The sequence below is a fragment of the Choloepus didactylus genome, chromosome 6 (genome assembly GCF_015220235.1).
Source record: "Choloepus didactylus isolate mChoDid1 chromosome 6, mChoDid1.pri, whole genome shotgun sequence".
Taxonomy (NCBI): Eukaryota; Metazoa; Chordata; class Mammalia; order Pilosa; family Megalonychidae; genus Choloepus; species Choloepus didactylus.
This window is the reverse complement of record NC_051312.1, coordinates 7,912,186-7,932,207: the sequence shown is the minus strand read 5'-3', so window position 1 is coordinate 7,932,207 and position 20,022 is coordinate 7,912,186. Positions and strand designations below refer to the sequence as shown.

The window sequence follows — 20,022 nt, the reverse complement described above, 5'->3', positions numbered from 1 at the left end:
TGGGAGACCCCGCGGGCAAGGGCCGCAGACCTGGGTTTGAATCCTGACTCCCGGCCCCTCAGTGTCCGGGCGAGTCACGTCCCTCTGCCGAAGCTGTAAAGCGGGGCTCAGCCCTGCCCTGCCCTCAGAGCCCCTCTGAGCTTCGGATTATTTCTGAATCCCCACCTGATCGCCTCTGGAGCTTTGATCAGTGCCGAGTGGAAGCTGGGGGTACGGGGACCAACCAGCAGGGAATACGGGTTTAGGGTGGGGGCCCGGCGACTTCAGGTCCGCGCTGCCTGAGCCTCGCGAAGTCCTTTTGATGGCAGGGTCTGCCTCCCTGGGCCCCCCCTGCTCCTGACAGAACAGTTGAGGCGCACAGCCGAGCTCAGGAGACCTGACTGGGCGGAGCAGGGCGGCCGGGGCCCGGCCCTTCCCGGGAGGGGGGAGTGAGCCCCGGGGAGGAACGCGGCCGGCCGCTGGCTCCTCTGGCCCCGCCCCTCCCGGAAGGCCGGGCACCTGCGCCCCGCCCCCGGCGTGGCTGTGGGGCGGGGGCGCGGCGGGCGGCCGCGGAGGCGTCGGGAAGGGAGGGGCGGCGGCCGCTCGGTGTGGGCTCTGCGGCCAGGCTGGGCGGGCATCTGGCCCTTTAAGGGCCGCCCTCGAGGAGGTGCCAGGCCCCGGTGGCTCCGGTCTCTCCTTCCTGGTCCCGCGGGCCAGAGACTGTCCGTAGGGCTGTGGGAGGGGGCCGTGCCCGGTGCCAGCCCAGGTGTCCCCGGCCCGGCCCCATGGCTCTGGTTACTGTGAGCCGCTCGCCCCCGGCCAGCGGCCAGTCCACGCCTGTGGGGCCCGCGGTGAGTCTGGCTTTGCTGCGCTCCTGCCCACGCAGTTGGCTGCGGGCCGGGCCTGGAGAAACTCGTCCTGCCCACGGGCAGCCTCCCCTCAAGCCTGGGGGGGTGTGGAGGGGGCCCCCAACTGTCAGCCTGGAGGGGAGAAGGGGTCCTGAGGCTCAAGGCAATGCACCAGCCCAGCCTGCGGAGTCCTTCCCGGACTTCACGGCTCAAAATCGGGGCCAAGCCCTGGGAGTCCTCCATGGCTCTCTCTCTGTCCTGGACCCAGCCAGGGCTTCCCCAGCGCCTCCAGCTGGGGAGCAGACAGGCGGGAAGAGAATCTGCATCTGGCACCTTTTCTGGTCAATGGGCAGTGCTGAGGAGCCTCACCCCCCAACCCTGAGAGCAGGGAGGGGACAAGAGTCCTATCCCCCCACCCCCACTCTCTCATTCTCCCCTGGGGACTGCTTTCCCAGCAGGACGCAGCGGCCAAGCGGAGAAGTCGGCTCCAGCGACGGTGAGCCCCCCTTCCCAACACAGACACCTCCAACCAGCCCCCAGGCCTGGCCCCTGCCATCCCAGATCTCAGGTGTCAGGGCTGGAAGGCCCCCTGGAGGACTTGCTGGCAAAGCCTGCTGCCGAAAAGTGTGGGGCAATGTTCCCGGCAGGCACGGCCAGTGGTTATGGAGTGGCTTGCAGCCGAACCAGCCTGTCTGCCTTTGATTTCCCGTTTCCCCTGGACACTTGGTGCTCTTGCCCCCACCAACCTGGGCCCTGACTCAGGCCAGTGTCACGGGCCAAAGGGAAGGATGGGAGGACTTGTCCTGAGGACCTGTGCCTGGGCTCCTGGCAAGTTTCTAGCACCTCCTGAGTTGGGCAGGTGGGAAGACAGGCTTTGAAGGCCTCCAAGGCAGTGGTTCTCAAAGTGGGCATGCAGCATCCCCCGAGAACCAGTGAGAAATGCAGATTCTCAGGCCTCTAGCCCAGCCCTACCGGCTCTCTGGAGGTGGGCCCAACGGTCTGTTTAGGGTGGTTCTGCCACAGTAAAGTTCAAGAACCACTGCTCCGAGGGGAAAGCGAGGCCATCACGGTTCCCCACTCCTCTGCCAGGCAGAGCTTTGCTGTGCTCCACGGGGCGGTGCTGGGCCTGCAGGACGGAGGGGACAGTGGCGATGCAGCCGAGGCCGTGGGTGAGCCAGCGGAGGAGCCCCCGGGGGAGGAGCAGCCTCCCGGGGACCAGACAGACCTTGGGCCTGGGGCGCAGAGTCCCCAGAAGCAGGAGCAGCGGCAGCGCCTGCATCTCATGGTGGAGCTCCTGAGGCCCCAGGACGATATCCGCCTGGTGAGGGCCCCTCCAGAGCCCCCTCCACCAAGCAGAGGGGATGGGGTGCCTTGACGGATGGGGGGAGAGGAGAGGGCGGAGTGGAGTGTGTCTGTGTAGCAATGGTATAAGGACTGGGGCACCCTGGGGAGCCTAAGGGTTACTCTAATCCCGTCGACCCTGCTGTTTCAGCTAGAGATGTTATAACCGGGCCAGGGCGTCCCTTGAGGTCTCTGGAGGGCTCTAAAAGGATGAGAGAAACTTGTCCCACGTGAGCCCCCGGGGCCAAATTGGGTCCAGGAGTTGGCGATTGCACAAGGCAGATTTCTGTTCACCCAACAGAAGACCTTTCTGATAATGTGTGTGGTCGGCAAACGGGCCGGGTTAGGGAGGGCTCGCCGAGCACCCACTGACGGCTGGCGAGCTGGAGGGGCCCAGACAGAAGGTGGGAGGGAAGACCCAAGCATCCAGGGGTGGAGTGGGAGTACAGGGGAGGACATCAGGACTAGCTCAGGGGTTTCCAGAAGCCTCTGAAGACACCTCACTGCCTGGCAAAACGTGAAAAAGAAGATACCGTGAGTGTGTCATAAAGCTGAATTTCTTCCACAGAAGCACCGTCCTTTATTTTGAGATCACATCCTACATATTTCATTGGTATGAAAAAATTCTTTAGTGAAACGTTGATGATGGCAAGTGTTTGTTATTGTTGTTTGTATCTCCTTGCTAGGCAGAAATAAGAAAAGGACAGCCCGTGTCAGTTTCACTCTTTCTTTGCTTTCCACACACTTCCCCCTTTAAAAAGAAAAAATTTACATTTTGTCGGACCATGAAATCTAAAGCTTGGGAACCATTGGATTCCATGCTCTTGTATCCGGGAAAGTTGGGCTGTTAGAGGAAATGTCGATTCTATGCTTGGGTGTGTGTACAGGTGGGGGTAGCAAGGTCCCCCGGGCCACTGTGACCCTGGGCTCCCCCTTCCCATCTTCCCCAGGCCGCCCAGCTGGAGGCAGCCCGGCCCCCTCGGCTCCGCTACCTGCTGGTAGTTTCCACAAGAGAGTGTCTGAGCCAGGATGAGACCATCCTCCTGGGTGTAGACTTCCCTGACAGCAGGTGAGAGCAGGGAGAGGAAGGGAGGGGACAAAGAACAGAGGGGCTGGGGGACAATGATTTTCCCTCTGTCCCTTGCCAGCTCCCCCAGCTGCACCTTGGGCCTGGTCTTGCCCCTCTGGAGTGACACCCAAGTGTACCTAGATGGAGACGGGTAAGAGGAGGCAACTGGGGGTGGGAAAGGGGACCAGAGGGGCCAGGAGTGTGTAGTAACCAAGTGTGGCATATGTGACAAGGGTGCTGGGTGCTGGGTGGGAGCCTGGGGCTTGGGGCTTCCTTTCAGTTCCCTCTCAGATTCGCTGTGTGATCCTGGGCAAGTCACCTAACTTCTCTGGGCCGCAGCCTCCCCATGGCTGGCAGTTGGGGATGAGTTTGAAGTGCAGATGCCACATACATTATTCAGAGGACCAGCCTCGTGAGGTGGCTGGCAGGTGGGCCTCCCAGGAACCTTGGTCCCGGGTGTGGAGTTTTGTTCCACCCCACGTGGTCTCCTGCAGGGGCTTCAGCGTGACATCCGGTGGGCAGAGCCGAATCTTCAAGCCCATCTCCATCCAGACCATGTGGTAAGGGCTGTGGTGGGTCTCATCTTCTCAGGGAGAAGGCGCAGGGCAGGGGCAGCGGGGAGGAGTGTCACCTGGCCCCTCCTCTGTCCCCAGGGCCACGCTGCAGGTGTTGCACCAGGCATGTGAGGCGGCGCTCGGCAGTGGTCTTGTACCAGGGGGCAGTGCCCTCACCTGGGCCGGCCACTACCAGGAGAGAGTGAGCTCCGACCAGAGCTGCCTCAACGAGTGGACAGCCATGGCCGATCTGGAGTCCATGCGGCCCCCTGCTGCCGAGCCCAGCCGGTCAGCGCAGGGAGTGGAAGGCCTGGGTGCGGGGCGAGAAGAGGAAGAGGGGGTGGTGGTGCAGGGAGGGGACCCTCACTGACAAGCTCTGCTCCCAGGTCTTCAGAGCAGGAGCAGATGGAGCAGGCCATCCGGGCTGAGCTGTGGGATGTGCTGGAAACCAGCGACCTGGAGAACGTCACCTCCAAAGAGGTGGGACCCTGAGCCTCCCTCCCCCTCCTGGGAGCCCAGCCCCTTCCTCTCCTTGCCCTGCTCGGTTCCCTGACCTCCGAGGCCCAGGGGGAGGGTGGGGAGGAGGGAACCTTGAGAGCCACCCCCAGTCCCCTCCTGGTCACCCCTCTACCTGCAGATCCGCCAGGCCCTGGAGCTGCGCCTGGGCTGCCCCCTGCAGCGCTACCGTGACTTCATCGACAACCACATGCTGCTGCTTGTGGCCCAGCAAGACCGGGCCTCCCGCATCTTCCCCCACCTCTACCTGGTGAGCTGCAGGCTGGGGGGGCGGGAGGTGAGGACTCAGTGGGGGGTGGGAGGAGGGGACAGTGAGCGTCTCTCTCCCCACAGGGCTCGGAGTGGAATGCAGCCAACCTGGAGGAGCTGCAGAGAAACAGGTGGGGGGGGGTCCTCAGGGTTGCCCACCGTCTGTCCTCCCCTCCTTTCGCTGCCCTGCCCCCCAGCTTCAGAACCGCCCAGACCTTCCCTCTCCGTTCCTCAGGGCTGTTTCCCTGGTGCGGGCTCTCAGGCCGGGACAGGGTAGGACCCCATGGCCCATCTTGGCCCCCCTGCCCCCCAACCCTGTAAGTTAAGAACAGAAGCAAAGGGCCTCGATCTTGCAGAGATGAAGGGGCAGTGGCAACCATTGCTGGGACAGCCTTTCCCAACCAGAAAAAGGCTTCTCTCCCCAGGTGGCGCCCGGTTCCGCGGTCTGAGAGGTGTTAGGGACCTGTCAGGTGTACACCATGGGCTTCTGGGAAGCCCACTGTGGCCTCTGCAGGTCCACTCAATCTCAGCTTAGCTCGAAAATTATTCTCTAACTAATTTCAGAGAATAATTTGAGGTTTAGTGTTGCCGTTGACCCCTGCAACTACCCGGTCTGGGTGGGGAAACTCCAGCCCAGAGAGGTCAAGTGATCTGCCCGGGGCACACAGCCAGTTCAGTTCTCCACCCGCGGGGACCGACCCTCCTAACCAAGGACCAGGAGGCCTAGAGCCCCTGCCCACGTGGGCCTGGCCTGGTCCCTCTGGCACAGGGTCAGCCACATCTTGAACATGGCCCGGGAGATTGACAACTTCTACCCCGAGAGCTTCACCTACCACAATGTGCGCGTCTGGGATGAGGAGTCAGCGCAGCTGCTGCCCCACTGGAAGGAGACCCACCGCTTCATTGAGGCCGCGAGGTCGGGCCCCTCCGGCTCCCGCGGCCCCCGGGCGTGTCCCTGTGCTCCCACCCACTCTGCCATCAGCCCTGCTGCCTCTGCTGACTCTAGTCTTTCCTTCCTCCTCTTGCTGCCCTCCTGCTAAGGAGCCCCTCAGCTGCCCTCCCTCCACACTGCAGGGTCCTCGCGGGAAGGGGGACACGGAGCGGGTGAGCCAACTGGGTCCTGCCTCCGCAGAGCCCAGGGCACCCAGGTGCTCGTCCACTGCAAGATGGGCGTCAGCCGCTCAGCGGCCACGGTGGCCGCCTATGCCATGAAGCAGTACGGCTGGACCCTGGAGCAGGCCCTGCGCCACGTGCAGGAGCTGCGGCCCATCGCCCGGCCCAACCCCGGCTTCCTGCGCCAGCTGCAGACCTACCAGGGCATCCTGACGGCCAGGTGCAGAGAAGGGGCCGGGAGTGGGGGGAGTGTGCATGTGTGTGTGTTTGGGGGGGGGTGCTGCTGGGTTGCTCAAAACTGACTCAGGGGCCCCCTCCCCACAGCCGGCAGAGCCAGGTCTGGGAACAGAAAGCCGGTGGGGTCTCCCCAGAGGAGCCCCTGTCCCCGGAAGTCTCCACGCCGTCCGCACCTCTGCAGCCAGAACCCGGGGGCAGTGGGGAGGTAAAGGTCATAGAGCTGGAGGAGAGCCAGGCAGCCCCCAGAGGAGAGCCTGGGCCACGGCCCCGCATCAACCTCCGAGGGATCATGAGGTCCATCAGCCTCCTGGAGGCCCCCTCCGAGCTGGAGAGCGCCTCCGGGGCCGGCGACCTGCCAGAGGTGAGGCTGGGGCGGGAAGGAGGCTGGTCTCAGGTGGGACAGGGGTACCTGGGCCTGGTCTGGGGCCCCGCAGGTAGGGTCTCCCAAGTGGTCCTTGCCCCCTCCACACTGTCCACCCCTCACCTCTCAGCACCAGGCATCAAGCCTGCCCTGGTGTAGCCCCAGGGACAGGGACCACATCCTGGGCATCTTGCTCACCCCCTCAGGGAGGGCTAGAGAGAAGTCCTGGGATCCTGGGGAAGGGGCGGCCCCTGGCCCAGGCGGGGAGGGTGCAGGCAGGTCTCCCCTGAGGAAAGAAGGGCTGCCCCGCCGTGGAGAGGGCATCCTCCCAAGGTCATGGGCTGGACAACCTGGAGGTGAGTCCTACTCTGGATGGGGGTGGATAAGATGCTCTCTGAGGCCTCTCCCACATCCGAGGGTCAACACGTCACAGGATGGGGTGTAGAGATTCACAGCATCCACCAAGCCCAGGTATTCACTGATCTAGCCCCTCTCTGTGCCAAGTTGCTGCAGGGCACAAGTAGCTGACACCTGCCTTAGGGGGCCACACCCCATGCATGACTCAAGGCCAAGGGGGCTGACCCAGAGGGAGGAGAACTCAGAGGGAACAGGAGCATTTGGAGGCAGCTTCCTGGAGGAGGTGGCCCTGGGTGTGGGAACACAGGGAGGCACAGATGGCCGGATGGATGGAGTGTGGGTGTTCCCAAAGGCAGGGCTGTCCTCACCCAGCACCCAGGTGCACGCAAACACGCAGCCCTGTGCAGGGCCTGGCACCCAGAAGGGTTTTGTGTGTGGTCATTCAACTGACCAAAGGCAGAGGGGCAGGAGGAGGAGGAGAGGGCCCCAAGGAAGTGGCTGGTGCAGGGGAGAGCCGAGGAGGGCTTCTGGGGGCCCGAAGGAAGCTGCAGGCAGGGGGTGGGGCAGGCGGCAGGGGCGGCCTGGCCGAGGGGCTCTTTCCTCCTAGGGAATTGGGACCCACGAGCAGCTCAGTTTCTCTGCACTCATTCAACAAGCATTTTGCACCTATCCTTTGCCGGGCTCTGTGCTCAACGATGGGGCAAAACAAGAAGATAGCCCCTGGCCATGACTCTTTTTCCCTGTACTCTCACCCATCAGGTTTTCTCTTCAAATGAGTCTTCAGAGGAAGACCCTCCTCCGCAGCCCTGCCCTCGGGTCTCAGGGGCCCAGGGGGGCCGGCAGGGCCGCCAGGGGCCCTGGCCTGCCCTGAAGTCCCGCCAGTCTGTGGTTGCCCTCCACAGCGCCGCCCTGGTGGCCAGCCGGACCCAGGCCTTCCAGGAGCAGGAGCTGGAGCCGGAGCCGGGCACTGCTGGCTGCTCCTCCACGCCCAGGTTCCGGAAGGTGGTGAGGCAGGCCAGCGTGGATGGCAGTGGAGAGGAGGGTGAGGCCTGAGCCCTCACACAAGCCCGTGCCCCCCTCGACACTAAACGGAGGCCACAGCTCCTCAAACGCTTCTCACTCCTCTCTGCCCACACACTTTCCTCCTGAGTCCCCAGACCCGGCCCTCCAGCCTCACCCTCCTAGAGCCTTGGCCTCAGAGCCTCGACCACCTGGACTTTCTCTAACAGGGGAGGCGGTAGAAAGCCGGATGGCAACAACACCCTAGTTTCTCTCGACTCCTGCCCTAAAACCTTCACCTGCAGCCACAGGAATAAAAACAAGTTCGCCAGTCCAGGAAGGCCCTTGTCTCCCTCCCCATAACCTGCTCCACTTCATTTCTTCTGGGGCCAACCAGGCCAGGGAACCTGTGGACCCCAAAAGCAGACGGTACCTCAGCCCCCAGCCCTGGGCGCCTCCGAGGCCGTGCGCCGGGCCCCTCTGACGGGCCGGCAGGTAAACTCCCTGGGCACACCTCACAGCTGACCCCAGGTTTCTGCTGGTGCCTTCGGGCCCCCCACGGCGCTGCACTGGGTCACCGGGCACCAGGCCAAAGCGAGTCTTTTTTTTGTCCTTCATGGCCTCTGGCCAGTCAGTTTTTCACAGTCTTGATAGTATCTGGCTTTGTACTTAGAAATAAAAATACATTTTCATAATTAAGTTCCCTTCAATTTTATGGTAGAGCCATCTTGCTGTCAGTCAGATCCTTCTCCGGCTGCAGAATTCCCAGGTGTCTCAGGACTGACCCGTTTTGGGGGGCGGTACGTTGGTGGGGGGAGTAGGAGGGAGAAAGTGGGGACAAGAGGGGAGGCCAGTGCTCCCTCCCTCGTCTCCCCGGGCAGGGCCTGTGTAAATGTCAGTGCCCGCCACGCAGGCAGGTCAGCCAGGGAGCAGGCCATGCCTGGCGCAGGTGTGTGGCTCCGTCGGGACGGGTGCAGGGAGTTACCCATGAGGAAGCAGAGGCTGCCACCGCCCACCCGGACAGGACCAAGCCTGTTCCAGTCGCTCCCGCTCCTCTTGGACACCCAATGGTGGTTCTCCGGCACCCTTTGAGTCCCGAGAAGCACCGTCCTCCTGTGATAGGCAAGGAAGCGTTTTCAGGCCAGCCCATCACCACTAAGGCAGAAGGACCTTCACCGAGCCCCGGCCCTTCTGCCTAGGGGTTCCTTCTGCTCAATTTCAGTGTTACGTCTGTGCCCTCTTGTCTGCTCTATGACACACTACTCTGGTTTGGGGACGTGGGGGTTGCACAACTCCTCTTGAACATTCTCGTTGTTGAGGCCTCATGTGCAGTTTTAAGAAGGACCCCCACCCACCCGCCCCAGAACCTGGGGTGACTCCCAGCAGCGCTCCGGTGTCAACCCAAACACCGGGTGAGCCTCGCCCTGGTGTTACCACTTACAAGTTACTTCACCTTGAGTCTGTTTCTTTCTATAAAGCAAAGGGATTAGACTGGGAATTCCCTAAGCACCCCTCCCTGGCTGCCATCTAGAATTACAGCCTCTGCACACCCCGCCAGAATTCAGCCTTCCCATGTCTCTGGAACAGGAACTGTTCGCACCTGTCTATGGGAGGCCTGCCTAGGGTTGTGAGGTGGGGTACAGAGATCCAGTTCTGATCCTTGATCCACTCGGCCAGCCCACCCTGCTGTTGAATGAACACCAGGGCTGCTAGCCATCCTCCAGCCAACTGGGACTCCCACAGAGGCTGCCATTTCAGTCGCCCTAGGCTGGGGCTAGGGTGGGGATGGTGGTGTCAGGACAGGAGCCGAGGCCAGGCCCTGCCCTCCTGCAGCCTGGGTGGCTTCATGTGCTGAAGGGGGAACTATTTGCATGCAGACTAAAGGATTAGGACTATATGATTATAAAAAGCTTGCACAAATTGTGAAAGGAGCAAACAAAAAATAGTAAAAAATAAAAAAGGATATAAAATGAAAAATAAGTCTCCCACCCATTCATCCAACCCTTCACAGGCAATGACACTCCGTGTTTATGTAATCAAATATATTTGTGTGTACTTTTTTTTGTATACAACCCTTTATTCTATTTTACCTATATACATACACACATAATCATGCATGTACAGAAATCTATTCCGATTATAAAAATAACAGTCTGTAAAGCATTTCATAAAATCCTTCCATCTCCCAGATAGCCACCATTATTTTTCTGTTGTATATTCCTACTGATTGCTTTCTATGCAACTTCATGTTTAAGAGTTACTTAAACAAATACAATTTAAAGAAAATTCAAACCAACACAGAAACACTGGATATTAATACTTCTATCCCTGATTAGAAGGAAATTACATGAGAGGGCATGTCTAAATTCTTTTTTAAATAAAAATAATAGTATATTAACTTGCTATTCTGCACTTTGACATTTTTTTCATGTCATGAAGACTTCCACATCAATGCAGAAAGAGCTGCTCCATTTAAAAACAACCACGCATATTCCATTTTATAAACCATTGTTTATTTGCGGTCATCTATCAGTGAGCATTGAAGTTGTTTACAGGTTTTTGATTTTCATTTCAAAGAATGCTTCATTCACCACATACCCGTGTATATACTTTCTTATGCACACATAGCTCCTGAATCTGTAGGACATTTGCTAGAGCTGCTGAAGCAAAGGACAGGGGCATTTTTAATTCTAAGAGGCACTGCCTAATTGTCTTTCAAAGCAATTGCCCCAATTAACAGCGAATGGGAACGCCTGCTTGCCTTGAAAGGACTGTGCAGCCTGCACATCAGTGTCATCTCATATGAACCTTGCAACGCTCCCAGGGGTAGAAAGGAAAGGCATTATAATCACCTCCGTTTTAGAAAGAAGGAAATCCAGGTCCAAGGAAGTAATCGCGTCTCTAAGGCACCTGAACTAGAACCTAGCTTTCTATAGTCTCAGTCCAGGAGTCTTACTCGGGAGCGGAAAAGGAGATTGCACAGTTCCGCCCGAGGCGGGCCCTGGGTCCGGCACTGCTCGGAACTCTCCAGGGGGAGGGTCAGGATGACCCCGGCTCACGGAGTCCCCAAAAGGGACTTCGCAGGGCTCCGAGGTCACCCTCCAGTTGAGCCTCTTCGCAGCGGGAAACATCGTCCGCGCCACCGGAAGCCCTCTGCATCCTTTCCAGCCTGGGACCGCTCCCACGGTCAGAACGGTCGCCCTCTGCCCGGTCCGGTTCGGCCCCGGCTGGGGAGACGCCTCCGCCGCCGCGGCTGCCCCTGTGCCCGGAGCTAGGGCAGCCGCTCGTTAGGACAAGTTTCCAAACGGCAAAACTGAGCGCGATCCAGAGGCCGCGACCCGCCCTTACACCCTACATCCCAGACGCCTCAGGGCCGCGGCTGCCGCGAGAAACTACCTTTGAGGCCTCCGCGGCCCCTTGTGCGGAAAAGCACCAGGGATCCCGTGCACCCGGCACCTCTGAACAGAACGCGACGCTCGGGCGCCACCTTGCGTCCATTCCTCTGGCCTCCGCGCCACAGCCGGAAAACCACATTTCCCAGCGCACCCAGCGCGTCGGCGCAGGCGCAGAGAGCCTCCTCTTGTTTCCATGGGAACTCCTCCCCCTCCGTCTGGGGGCCGAGCCGCTTGACTCACCCAGGCCCCGAGGCGTCGCTCCACCTGAGGTGCCCTCGGGCTTGGACCGTCGGCAGGAGGCTGATGGGGCAAAGTAGGAAGCTTGAGGGGAGGCGGCTGGGCCGGCCTTACCTCCCGGGACCGGTGCTCCCGACTTTTCCTCGGCGTCCGGTTGTCCGCGCGCTCCTGGGGCCTGAGCGTTCTGAGGCGAAGCGGCCGGGGAGGCCCCGGGCCCGCGAGGCCCCGCTCGCTCGGCGCCCGCCGGCGCCCTGTCAGCCCCAGCCGAGGGCCTGCGCGCCGCCCACAGGTACTCGCGGGGCGCGGGCCGGGCGCGGGCCGCCTGCGGGATGGTTCGCGCCGCAGGTGAACGGGAGGCAGCGCCCCGCAGGCCCCCAGCGCCCCCGGACTTCCAGCCGCTCGGCCTCCGATGAGCCCCTCTGGGGCTCCGTTCCCCAGTCTGCAAAGGGGAGCTTGCACTGGAATTCTAGGGCCCGTTGCAGTGCCGTTGCGGGGCAGCTCCTGGCCCTGGGGGACCTGGGGGACAAGCCCCTTTATGTCCTTGAACCCGTTTCTTTCTCTGTAAAATAAGGAGGTTGAAGAGGACCATGCCTGAGATCTCTAGCTTTATATTTTTGCATCGTGCGGGAACCATTGCCCCCGCACCCAAATGCAAGAAAAGAAAAGGAGGAACTGGGGTGGTTTGAGCAAGAATCTCAGCTCAGAACCTCGAGTCAGAGAAACCTGGGTTTGGGACTTGAGGCAAAGTTACCGCATCTCTTGAGCCTACATTTCTTCATTTGCAAAAGGGGGGATAATGACAGTATGACCCCAGGCTTTTGAGGATTAAATGTGATAATCCATGTATATTTTTAGCACAGGGCCTGCACATTGCAAGTGCTATTCCAAGTCCCAGCCATCATTTCTGGTAACTTTTTAAATTCCTTATCCACTCAGACCTTTCCCTAATTTTTGGAGTCACTTCCTTATTGCTGGTCAAATCCAGTCTCCTTCCCAAAGATGGATGCTCAGGGCAGGCTTATCTCCCCCCTTCAGCTGTAGTCTAGGTTATAGTGTTACCATGTAGCACCTAGGGAGCCTGCAAGGCCCCACAATCCAGATTGGGGAAGACTTTCCTTTCCTGAAGATTCATAGAGGATGAGGACACTCACATGTCAGGATGCAAAAACAGCTGAGTATTGAACTAAACTCTATTTGCTTAAGGCAGATACACACACAGTTATAAGGACTATGTTGTAATCCTGTGCCACTTGCTTTGAGTTCAAGTTTTGTGTTCATTGGGAAAAGCTAACAAGGAGTTTTACTTTTTTTTTTTCAAACTAGGAACCCCCCCCAGCAGCTTCACAAACAAGGTTTCATTATTCCAACAAGCATCTTTCAGTGGAATAATGTATCAAATTATTCTGTGAGCATTTTTTTGAGCTCCTGTTATATGCCTGGAACTGTGCTGTGAGGGACATGAAAATGTGTAAGACAATCTTTGCCCTCAGGAAGCATAGTATCTAGGAGAGAAAAGAAAATAGGCATACGAGACATGTGCAATACAAGGGGAAAGAGCTATGGCAAAGAGGGGTACGAGTAACAGGACTATGAAGATTCAGAGGCAGGAGAAACTCCTGCTGAGTGCCTGTGTATGCAGAGCATCAAAGAGGAGACAGCATTTAAGCCAGGCCTTGAAGGATGTGGAAAATGTGGATACGCCAAGAAGTAGGAGAAAGATATTCTGGGTAGCCTCCCCACAGCCCCGAGAGACCTGGAAGAGAAATGTCTGTATCCCTGGCAAGCGGGGGCTGGGTTTTGTCCGATGTTGTATTCCAGCTTGGTATCTGGTTGGCTCCCTTAAATATTAGTGAAAGGACTGGGGCTGTGAGTTTCCTCTAGCAGAGAACTGAGATGTGGCCTCTGGGTTACCCAGAAGCCTTTTCATTAGACTCACATGCCCTCTGACAGCTTCTCTTCCAGGGGAGGAACGGGAACAGGCAGATGATGGTGGGTGGGGGACCATGTTGTTGGCTTGTTGAGTACAGCAACAGTCAACTAAGACCAGTGAGCAGGGTCTCGTGGTGAATAGATAGGGGTGTTTGTGCATCTCCTTTCCTGGAAATGAAGTAAAGAAGCCCAAGGGGAGGAAACTGAAGCCTAGGACCATGAGAAAGTCTTAAAGACCAGTGATGGACACTCCTTGGGCTCTTGTGGCATTTGTGTCTGTCCCTGGCTCTTTTCCTTGTCTCCCTCATCCCCAGGGACATTTCTCTCCCTCCTGTGATCCACCTGGGAGTAGGAAATTGCACCCACCAGGCCAACCAATTGCCAAGGCTGCAGCTGCTACAAAGCACTGAGGACAGCGTCAGCAGCAGCTTCTTCAGGCTGCTTTTGGGGGCCTTGCCCTTCTTCTGAGCCTGCCTGGGGCTGAACATGTCCAAGGAGATCTAGGACCCTCAGAGAGAGGTGTTAGTGGACCCTCGGAGAGATGAACCACTTCAGGACCAGGGATAGGATGGTGGTAGCTTTTGAGGCGCTCATAAGCAGAGAGGCTTGAAGGGAGAATGGCACATTCTCCCATGCACTGTTTTACTCACTGAGGACTTAGATTTCCCCTGGGAATCCTCTGTTGTTCACAGAGAATACCGTCTACTTCAGAACAAGGAAGCTGGGGTACCATCAAAGAGGGCATGGGGTACATCTGACCACTTTTTTTTCTTGTCCTTAGGTGTGGGATGGTTCAGGACTTCTGGGGGCCACAAATACCCCTTCTCCTGGAGACGTGATCCAAAGTGAGTGGTTGCGCCCATCTCTCTTGACAGCACAGACTCCCCAGTCCAGGGCCCTATTATTTCTCTCTGCTGGCCTCTTCAGTTTGCTCCCACCCTCTGGCTGCAGGTAAGTGCCTACTGGATGTGTCAGGGTTCCTCAGAGCTAAGTGGGGGCTTAATAACCCCAGATCTGACACCAAAAGGTTACCACAACTCAGTGCCATCACAGAGGCCTGTGTCAGCCTGCGTCAGGGACATCATGATTCTTTACGATTTACAAAGCACTTTCCCTTGTATGATCTCATTTTATCTCTACAGCAGCTGGAAGGTCTTGTATTATAATTTTCACTATTCCATTTGGGAGAACTGAGTTCTTAGGTTATAAGTCAGAGAGCTTAATGGTGTCAGTAAGACTAGTGATCTTTCCACTACCTCACTTATCGATGAAGGGGTGCCATCTGCCAACTGGTGAGGCCATGGTTCTAGGCTAACCTGAAGCTAGAACAAGATTCTCTTTCCTTCTGATTTCAGCCAGAATTTCCTGCCCATTTGCCTCAGTGTTCCTTCTGAGCTCAGATTCTCTCTGTCATCGGCCGTATTTGACCAGTCTCCCCCTCTCACACCCTCGCTGGTTTGGCTGCTGAGGCTGCTTGCTCTCAAGGCAGCAGGGTCCATCAGAGAGCTCGTGCTCCTCCCTCTGACTCTGCCAGCTGTGCCTGACCCTAGGCAGAGTACAGAAGCAATTTTGCATCTGGGCCAGCAGACTGAGAAGAGGAAAGCTGATGCCCTGAGTTGGGAGGGGAGTTGGCAAAGTTTGCCTGGTGGGATTCCCTGGCCTGGGCACTGATGCCACGCCCCACCTTTGGCACCCTGGCAGCAGCCCAGTGAGCCTCAGAGGTAGAGGTGGGAAGGTGGTGTGGCAGGAGCAAATCCAGGCACAGCTGCCCAACTCCAGCCAGAGGTCATTGTGATGGTGGGGGACAGGGTGGGTGGAGACTTGGATGGGGAGAGCGAGCTGATGATATGCATCCTACATAATTATCTTCATATGGCCTGAGAAGGATTGGAGCTGGGCAGCTGTGGCCAGGACAGCGCAACACTGCTGTACAGCCCGTCTCTTATCTTGGCAGTCTAACTCCCATCCTTTGAGGGCCCTCAAGAGACCTCCACACCCTCCACCCCCACAGGCAGCTCAGCTAGGAGCTTCCCCCAGCCCTGTCCACAATCTGATCGTCTCCATGTCCCACATGTTTCCTATCCTGGGAACTCTACCTATCAGAATTCCCACACTCCTGTCAACCTCAAGCTTTACTTTTCTACCCAGAAATGGGAAATTGGGAGAGAGAGGCTGAGTGCCATGGGACAAAGTAAGTGATTTGGGGGCAACAGATGAAATTGCTTCTGGGTCAGTGGGATGCCTGAGCTGGTAAGCAGAGACCACCACCACCCCTGCCCCACCCCAGGTACTGCTGCGTGTCTGTGTGGTGGTGGTGGTGGAGGGGGGCTGGCCCCAGGTTGGCCAGTGTGGTCCGACTGTGCGGATCTGCGGTAGTTGCTGTGGGTAGTCTGTACCGCCCCACCCCACCATCCTGCTCCAGCCTCACCCTCCACCTCAGCCCTCTTCATTCATCTTTTCCCTCTCTCACTCCTTCCCGCTCTCTAGCAACAGCTGCTCACCACAGGGGCACTTACCCTGCCTGTCCCCACTGCAGCGCAGCTTCTTAGAAGTGCCCATCTTGGCCTGCACCCTGCAGGACTGGTGCTGCTGGGCAGATCTGTCTGATTTCTCTTACAAAGGGAAAAGGACTCAGATAAGAGTGAGGTCAGGACAGGAAAACTGGGAACACTCCGTGAAATAAGCGGGGCACGTAAGGACAAATATTGTATGATATCACTTATAAGAGATGATTAAAAATAGCAAATTCACAGAAATAGAGAGTGGATTAGAGGTTGCCAGGGAAGGGGTAGGGCGTAGTGCTTGTTTGGGGGAAAAATAGTAAAGTACCAAAGTCGGTTTCTTAACTGTGACAAATATACCATGGTAATATCAGCTGTTAACAGCAGGGAGAATTGGGTGAGGGGTACAAGGGGAAGGGAGGAAGAGGTCTGGGAGCTATGTGGAGGCTGCGCAGGAAGCTGCTAGGTTGAAGGGGTGCTTCCAGGGAACGGGGATCACCTCAGGAGCCTGAGATAGCCGGAAAGGCCTGGTGGGTCCCAGGAGTGGATTGTGGGGCCCACAAGTCTCTCCTGGCCGAGGAGCTGTCCTTGGAAGGAGAATTGTTTCTGGTCGGACCCCTGTTTTTTTTTTGTTTTTTTTTTTTAATCATCATTTTATTGAGATATATTCACATACCACGCAGTCATACAAAACAAATCGTACTTTCGATTGTTTACAGTACCATTACATAGTTGTACATTCATCACCTAAATCAATCCTTGACACCTTCATTAGCACACACACAAAAATAACAAGAATAATAATTAGAGTGAAAAAGAGCAATTGAAGTAAAAAAGAACACTGGGTACCTTTGTCTGTTTGTTTCCTTCCCCTATTTTTCTACTCATCCATCCATAAACTAGACAGAGTGGAGTGTGGTCCTTATGGCTTTCCCAATCCCATTGTCACCCCTCATAAGCTACATTTTTATACAACTGTCTTCGAGATTCATGGGTTCTGGGTTGTAGTTTGATAGTTTCAGGTATCCACCACCAGCTACCCCAATTCTTTAGAACCTAAAAAGGGTTGTCTAAAGTGTGCGTAAGAGTGCCCACCAGAGTGACCTCTCGGCTCGTTTTGGAATCTCTCTGCCACTGAAGCTTATTTCATTTCCTTTCACATCCCCCTTTTGGTCAAGAAGATGTTCTCCGTCCCACGATGCCGGGTCTGCATTCCTCCCCGGGAGTCATATTCTACGTTGCCAGGGAGATTCACTCCCCTGGGTGTCTGATCCCACGTAGGGGGGAGGGCAGTGATTTCACCTTTCAAGTTGGCTTAGCCAGAGAGAGAGGGCCACATCTGAGCAACAAAGAGGCATTCAGGAGGAGACTCTTAGGCGCAAATATAGGGAGGCCTAGCCTCTCCTTTGCAGCAACCGTCTTCCCAAGGGTAAAACTTATGGTAGAGGGCTCAACCCATCAAACCACCAGTCCCCTATGTCTGTGGTCATGTTAGCAACCATGGAGGTGGGGTAGGCGAATACCCCTGCATTCTCCACAGGCTCCTCAAGGGGGCACTACATCTTTTTTTTTTTTCCTTGTTTTTCTTTCTTTCTTTTTTTTTTTTTTAACTTTCCCTTCTTTTTTAAATCAACTGTATGAAAAAAAAAAGTTAAAAAGAAAACAAACATACAATAAAAGAACATTTCAAAGAGACCATAACAAGGGAGTAAGAAAAAGACAACTAACCTAAGATAACTGCTTAACTTCCAACATGTTCCTACTTTACCCCAAGAAAGTTACATAATATAGCAACATTTCTGTGAACTCGCTCCTACTATATCCATCAGAAATTAACAGACCATAGTCATTCCTGGGCATCCCCAGAACGTTAAATAGCTTATCTGTTCTTCTTGGATTATTGTTCCCCCTTCCTTAATTGCTCTCTACTGCTAGTTCCCCTACATTCTACATTATAAACCATTTGTTTTACCTTTTTCAAAGTTCACATTAGTGGTAGCATATAATATTTCTCTTTTTGTGCCTGGCTTATTTCGCTCAGCATTATGTCTTCAAGGTTCATCCATGTTGTCATATGTTTCACGAGATCGTTCCTTCTTACTGACGCGTAGTATTCCATCGTGTGTATATACCACATTTTATTTATCCACTCATCTGTTGAAGGACATTTGGGTTGTTTCCATCTCTTGGCAATTGTGAATAATGCTGCTATGAACATTGGCGTGCAGATATCTGTTCGTGTCACTGCTTTCCGATCTTCCGGGTATATACCGAGAAGTGCAATCGCTGGATCGAATGGTAGCTCTATATCTAGTTTTCTAAGGAACTGCCAGACTGACTTCCAGAGTGGCTGAACCATTATACAGTCCCACCAACAATGAATAAGAGTTCCAATTTCTCCACATCCCCTCCAGCATTTGTAGTTTCCTGTTTGTTTAATGGCAGCCATTCTAACCGGTGTTAGATGGTATCTCATTGTGTTTTTAATTTGCCTCTCTAATAGCTAGTGAAGCTGAACATTTTTTCATGTGTTTCTTGGCCATTTGTATTTCCTCTTCAGAGAACTGTCTTTTCATATCTTTTGCCCATTTTATAATTGGGCTGTCTGTACTATTGTCATTGAGTTGTAGGATTTCTTTGTATATGCAAGATATCAGTCTTTTGTCAGATACATGGTTTCCAAAAATTTTTTCCCATTGAGTTGGCTGCCTCTTTACCTTTTTGAGAAATTCCTTTGAGGTGCAGAAACTTCTAAGCTTGAGGAGTTCCCATTTATCTATTTTCTCTTTTGTTGCTTGTGCTTTGGGTGTCAAGTCTAGGAAGTGGCCGCCTAATACAAGGTCTTGAAGATGTTTTCCTACATTATCTTCTAGGAGTTTTATGGTACTTTCTTTTATATTGAGATCTTTGGTCCATTTTGAGTTAATTTTTGTGTAGGGGGTGAGGTAGGGGTCCTCTTTCATTCTTTTGGATATGGATATCCAACTCTCCCAGCCCCATTTGTTGAAAAGACCATTATGGCTCAGTTCAGTGACTTTGGGGGCCTTATCAAAGATCAGTTGGCCATAGATCTGAGGGTCTATCTCTGAATTCTCAATTCGATTCCATTGATCTATATGTCTATCTTTGTGCCAGTACCATGCTGTTTTGGCAACTGTGGCTTTATAATAAGCTTCAAAGTCAGGGAGTGTAAGTCCTCCCACTTCGTTTTTCTTTTTTAGAGTGTCTTTAGCAATTCGAGGCATCTTCCCTTTCCAAATAAATTTGATAACTAGCTTTTCCAAGTCTGCAAAGTAGGTTGTTGGAATTTTGATTGGGATTGCATTGAATCTGTAGATGAGTTTGGGTAGAATTGACATCTTAATGACATTTAGCCTTCCTATCCATGAACATGGAATATTTTTCCATCTTTTAAGGTCCCCTTCTATTTCTTTTAGTAGAGTTATGTAGTTTTCTTTGTATAGGTCTTTTACATCTTTGGTTAAGTTTATTCCTAGGTACTTGATTTTTTAGTTGCTATTGAAAATGGTATCTTTTTCTTGAGTGTCTCTTCAGTTTGTTCATTTCTAGCATATAGAAACATTACTGACTTATGTGCATTAATCTTGTATCCCGCTACTTTGCTAAATTTGTTTATTAGCTCTAGTAGCTGTATCGTCGATTTCTCAGGGTTTTCTAGATATAAGATCATATCATCTGCAAACAATGACAGTTTTACTTCTTCTTTTCCAATTTGGATGCCTTTTATTTCTTTGTCTTGCCGGATTGCCCTGGCTAGCACTTCCAGCACAATGTTGAATAACAGTGGTGACAGCGGGCATCCTTGTCTTGTTCCTGATCTTAGAGGGAAGGCTTTCAGTCTCTCACCATTGAGTACTATGCTGGCTGTGGGTTTTTCATATATGCTCTTTATCATGTTGAGGAAGTTTCCTTCAATTCCTACCTTTTGAAGTGTTTTTTATCAAAAAGGGATGTTGGATTTTGTCAAATGCTTTTTCAGCATCTATTGAGATGATCAATTGATTTTTCCCTTTCGAGTTTTTAATGTGTTGTAGTACATTGATTGTTTTTCTTATGTTGAACCATCCTTGCATGCCTGGAATGAACCCCACTTGGTCATGGTGTATGATTTTTTTAATGTGTCTTTGGATTCGATTTGCAAGTATTTTGTTGAGGATTTTTGCATCTATATTCATTAGGGAGATTGGCCGGTAGTTTTCCTTTTTTGTAGCATCTTTGCCTGGTTTTGGTATTAGATTGATGTTAGCTTCATAAAATGAGTTAGGTAGTGTTCCCTTTTCTTCAATGTTTTGAAAGAGTTTGAGTAAGATTGGTGT

General features: G+C 54.5%; 1 protein-coding gene and 1 pseudogene across 2 annotated transcripts; both read left to right on the top strand.

The window, feature by feature from the left end:
• The first annotated feature begins 614 nt into the window (after positions 1 to 614).
• On the top strand, positions 615 to 8,318 carry SSH3 (slingshot protein phosphatase 3). 2 transcript variants are annotated; one of them, XM_037840815.1, is made up of 14 exons: positions 615 to 830; positions 1,283 to 1,323; positions 1,917 to 2,148; positions 3,119 to 3,237; positions 3,317 to 3,388; positions 3,732 to 3,797; positions 3,891 to 4,079; positions 4,178 to 4,271; positions 4,429 to 4,557; positions 4,641 to 4,687; positions 5,326 to 5,472; positions 5,689 to 5,889; positions 5,994 to 6,267; positions 7,384 to 8,318. In XM_037840815.1, the coding sequence occupies exons 1-14, from the start codon at positions 765 to 767 to the stop codon at positions 7,675 to 7,677; spliced, it is 1,971 nt and encodes a 656-aa protein (XP_037696743.1). In that variant the 5' UTR covers positions 615 to 764; the 3' UTR covers positions 7,678 to 8,318. The 2 variants fall into 2 exon arrangements, with proteins under 2 accessions (XP_037696743.1, XP_037696744.1); XM_037840816.1 differs by having other exon boundaries at positions 616 to 830; positions 1,286 to 1,323.
• A 5,434-nt stretch (positions 8,319 to 13,752) lies between these two features.
• LOC119536566 overlaps positions 13,753 to 20,022 on the top strand; it is a 39,985-nt pseudogene continuing 33,715 nt past the window's right edge.